This window comes from Balaenoptera borealis (genome assembly GCF_965194805.1).
Source record: "Balaenoptera borealis genome assembly, chromosome: 20".
Classification (NCBI taxonomy): domain Eukaryota; kingdom Metazoa; phylum Chordata; class Mammalia; order Artiodactyla; family Balaenopteridae; genus Balaenoptera; species Balaenoptera borealis.
The window spans coordinates 52,008,555-52,012,862 of record NC_138879.1 but is presented as its reverse complement, the minus strand read 5'-3'; the positions used below and the strand labels follow the sequence as shown (position 1 = coordinate 52,012,862).

Sequence of the window (4,308 nt, the reverse complement as noted above, 5' to 3'; positions counted from 1 at the left end):
AGCACAGGCCTCTGTCCCAAACCCTTTTCAGCACAAGGGGAAACACGGGCAGCTTTAAAAAAGAAACTCTGCCCGTAGCCAGCCGCTAAGTTCGGTGAGGGTCAGAAATTCAGGGACGAAAACCGGGTTTTCTTTCCCAAGCTATTGTTCGCGCGAGAAAACCGGGTTTTCTTTCCCAAGCACCTTTCGTTCGCAGGTGCTCTTGTTCGCGCGAGAGTAGACGGCGAGTTAATCACGCTTCTCAGGTCATGGAAGCTCCGTCTTCCTCACAGGACTGTGAAGACCCCCTCTGATGGTATGACTTTTTTCTTCTTTATCGGGTTTTGCCTCCCAGTTTCCCTACCCACCTCCACCCGGGTCAAGTCACTTAATCTCCCCGAGGCTCTATTTCCTCCTCCGTGAAGTGGGAACAGCAGAAGACCCACCTTCTGGGGTGAGAGTTACCTGAGAAAAGGTCTGTGGATCATTCAGCCCCATGGCTGGGTGTGAGGACCGAGGTGTGTGTTGCCAGGGCCACGGAAGGGGCTTATTTATGAGGTTGAACCTCTCCTGCCCACTGCCTGCTGAAGGGATGCTCTTCCCTCCTTCCCTCGAACTTTGGGTCCCTGAGGGGCTTTACTCCCCTCCTGGAGAGTGAGGCCATCTGGCCCGGGGCCGGGGAGCCCGGTGGCTGACCCAGCAGGACGCGGCGCGGTGCGCCTAGGCTCAGATGCCGGATTGGGCAAGAGCACAGAAGCGACCCCTCTGATCCTGTTCAGGGATATCTGCCCAACAATTCTGGGAAATGCAGAGGCGGGAAGTGAAAGGGGGGAGGGGCAGAGGGGGAAGAGCCAACTGCACCCCGGCCCCTCCTGGCTTGGCCCCCTCCCAAATGTGCCATGAGGGAGTGAGGTGACTTGCTTGTGGGGGGAAAGCGGACAGACCAAAGAGACCCCTTCTCTGTGAGGGACAGAGACAGTCCTGCCCCCCGCCCCCATCACGCTCTGCCTGAGTTCCAGCCACTTCTGTTTACCGTCCAAAGTCCCAGGGGCAGGAGATGCCAGGTTAGAAGCACTTGGACACTCAGACACACGGGTTCAGGGCCCTCGCCTGGACTGGCCCCCTCCCCTTCCCTCCTTTCCTCTGTGAACACCACCTGCTCCACTTCTCCAGGCTCAAGCCCCTCCTTCACCCTGGGGCCTGGGCTGCCTGGGAGACTGGAGAGTCAGCCCTCCAAACCTGTAGCAGGTAACCGAGGTCGGGAGGCAGGCGGGACCGGGGATGTCTGGGATTAAAGAGACCCCGGTTCAGAGAGAGTGGGGGGGCTGATGGGAAGATGCGGGGTGATTTGGAATGTATGGAGGGGAGGCTCCCGGCCATGTCAAGGCCCAAGCATCTCCTGAGGAAGGATGGGACCCAGCTGTATTTCAGCCCCACACTTCCCGCCAACCTCAGATCCAACCCAAACTGCTGCCTCGACCTACTATCAGCCTCCGCCTGAATTAGCATCTTAGCACAGCATCAACCCCAAGCTCAGCCCCAGCCCCAGCCCCAGCCCGGGTCCAGCCACAGCCCAGGACCCAGCATGGCGAGGGACTTTCAGGACATCCAGCAGCTGGACTCTGAGGAGAACGACCACCAGCTTTGCAGAGGTGAGGGCCCAGGCACTCGTGGGCACAGTCCCAGGAGAGAAGATCCATTCTGGAAAGGCAAGTGTCTGGTGTCTGGGGCTTTGCTCCACCTTGGTCTAGCTCCTGGTTGCCCTCTGTCCCTCCGATGTCTCTGTCACATTTACTCTGTGACCAGGGACTGTCCCCTGACCTCCCCTCCTTCTCCACCCCCAGGACCCCAAGAAAGGGGTCTCCCCTCTTCCTTCCAACCTAAGTAGCGTGTGCCGTGTGTGTGTCTGTGTGTGTGTGGGGTGGGTAGGTGTGTGTTGGAGGGAAAGAGCACACAGATTCTGGAAGATTCCCACTTACCCCAAGCCCCCTGCCTGGATCCTTCTCTAGCAAATCTTGACCGAAGGCTCCAAATGTCTGCGAGAAGGTTTTCGGGTGAGAAAGATCTGAGCAATTCTAGGCTGAAGGGCTGGAGCTGGGGTGGGGAAGGGGTGTCAGGTGTGCGTGCTGGTGATGGAGTGAAGCTCTGTGGAGACCAGGAGGGGTTGGGACTCGAAGCTCAGGGAGGAGGATTGGTTAGCCTGGGCTGGGAGGAGGGACCCCTCAGTCCTGAGGCTGGCAGACCAAGGGAGGGCAGGTGCTCTTGCAGGTGAGGGTGGGAGCTGGGCAGGGCAGGAACAGCAGGAAGGACAGGTATTCCCACCACACTTCTTTCCTGGGGTAGCGGGCTGGCAGACCTTTCCACCAGGCAGTAGGCTGCACGCGGAGAGGCCATATCTGTCTACTCTCTGCACCCCCGGGGCCCACGTGCTGCCTGGTAGGTAGTGAACACTCAAAAATGATTTTGGATATTGTTGAATCTTCGGAAGACAAGAGGATTCAGTGTTTAAACAGGAGGCTTGGAGAGAGTCCAGAGGTTTTGGATTTCGTGGGAGAGGGGGCTCACCCAAAAAAGGCCTGGTGGACAGCATTGCAGGGTGAGACCAAGCAGGTGGAACCATCAGCACGTTTCTCTCCAGCAGCCTCTGCTGCCTTCATGTGGGCTGTGATAAATGGAATATTTATAAATGGAATATTTCCTGCCATATCAATAAACAAAGGATGTCACAGTCATCAATGACTGCAACCCTCCAATGTGAGCCGGTGAGCCCTGAGGAAACTCGGGGCTGAAAAGAATACCTGCCATCTAGCAGCCAGCAGACCGCAGCCACTCCCTGCGGTGAGCCCTGAGGAAACTCAGGATGTGAAAATACATGATACTGGCCCCAGATGGCTGAGGTGCATATCAAAGGAATGATTTCAGTGAGCCCAGACTCTTGCATCTTCCCATACATAGAAAAGCGCTAAATTCCTTAACTTGGGATTGCTGGTTTTCTTTAATTAACAATAATCTTTTGATGTTCCCAATTACCTGCCCTTTGTTGCAAAACCCCTATATATCCTGGCTCCTCCCCTCACCTCCTCGGGGCAGTTTCTCAGAGTTATCTGTCTCCTGGGCTGCAGTCCTCATGTTGCCCCAAATAAAAGTGAACTCGAACATTTTTTTAAGTCAACAGCTGACATCTGCCACCTGCTTACCAGGGACCACATTCCATTCTTCCCAGCCTTTTATATACCTATAGTTTTCAGAAGACTTAGAAATATATTGGCCATTATTTCCTCAAAAAATTTTTCTGCATCCCCATCTCGCCTTTCCATCAAGACTCCAATTACACATATATTAGTGATCCCACAGCTCACTGGTGGTCTTTCTATTTTGGAAGGAGGGGTGGGATTCTTTTTTCTCTTGGTGTTTCTTTTTATATAGTTGTTATTGCTATGTCTCTAAGTTCACTGGTCTTTCCTTATGCATGTCTAATCGTCTGTTAATTCTATCCAGTGTATTTTTCATTCCAGACAATGTAGTTTTCATGTCTAGAAGTTCAACTTGGGACTTTTAAATATCTTCGATAGCCAACTTAATTTTTGAATATTTTACAATAACTTTTAATGTCGTTGTCTGTTAATTCTAACATCTGTGTCAGTTCTGGATCAGTTTTGGTAGATTTATTAACCTCCTCATTATGAGTTTTGTTTTGCTGCTTCTTTGTATGCCTGGTAATCTTTGATTGGATGCCAGACATTGTGAATTTTACCTCGTTGTGTGCTGGATATATTTGTATTCTTCTAAATATTCATGAGCTTTGTTCTGGGATGCAGTTAAGTAACTTGGAGTCAATTTGATCCTTTTGGGTTCGCTTTCATAATTTGTTAGATGGGTTGGGAACTTCTTGGGTACTCTACCCAGTGCCCTGTGGGTTATGAGATTTCCAGTCTGGCTGGTGGGAATAGGCACTCTTCTTGGCCCTATTCCTGCCAGGCAATGTTCCCTAATGCTTTTGGATTGTTTCTCTCCTGGCCTTGGGTAGTTTTCCTTACACTCATGTGTTGATCAGTACTCAGCTGCTTGCTTGAGGGGAACCCTCCTCAGATCTCTGGGATCCTCTCTGCAGCTCTCTTCTCTGATCCTCTGTCCTGTGAATTCTGACCCCTTTGGTCTCCACAGACAGACTCCCAGCTCTGTCTCTTTGACTCGGGGAGGGGAGTCTGCTGGGCTCTGATTGGATTTCCCCTCCCTGCCCTGTGGCCTGAAAACTTTCTCCCAGCAGGAGGCTGGGGCAATCAGACAGCTCACCTTGTTTGTTTCCTGTCTCCACAGGGATCATTGCCC

The 4,308-nt window shown here is 52.5% G+C and overlaps 1 protein-coding gene across 6 annotated transcripts in view; it reads left to right on the top strand.

Moving 5' to 3' along the window:
• Window positions 1-205: 205 nt before the first annotated feature.
• The window catches only part of ASGR2 (asialoglycoprotein receptor 2), a 27,089-nt gene continuing 22,986 nt past the window's right edge, over window positions 206-4,308 (top strand). The window contains exons 1-2 of one of the 6 annotated variants that reach the window (XM_082371097.1): window positions 206-295; window positions 1,435-1,688. In XM_082371097.1, coding sequence (XP_082227223.1) covers window positions 1,565-1,688 — 124 coding nt within the window. In that variant the 5' untranslated portion in view covers window positions 206-295; window positions 1,435-1,564. Of the gene's footprint in view, window positions 296-534; window positions 1,228-1,260; window positions 1,689-4,308 lie in introns of those variants that run through there. The other 5 variants (XM_082371096.1, XM_082371095.1, XM_082371098.1 and 2 more) reach the window with 5 other exon arrangements.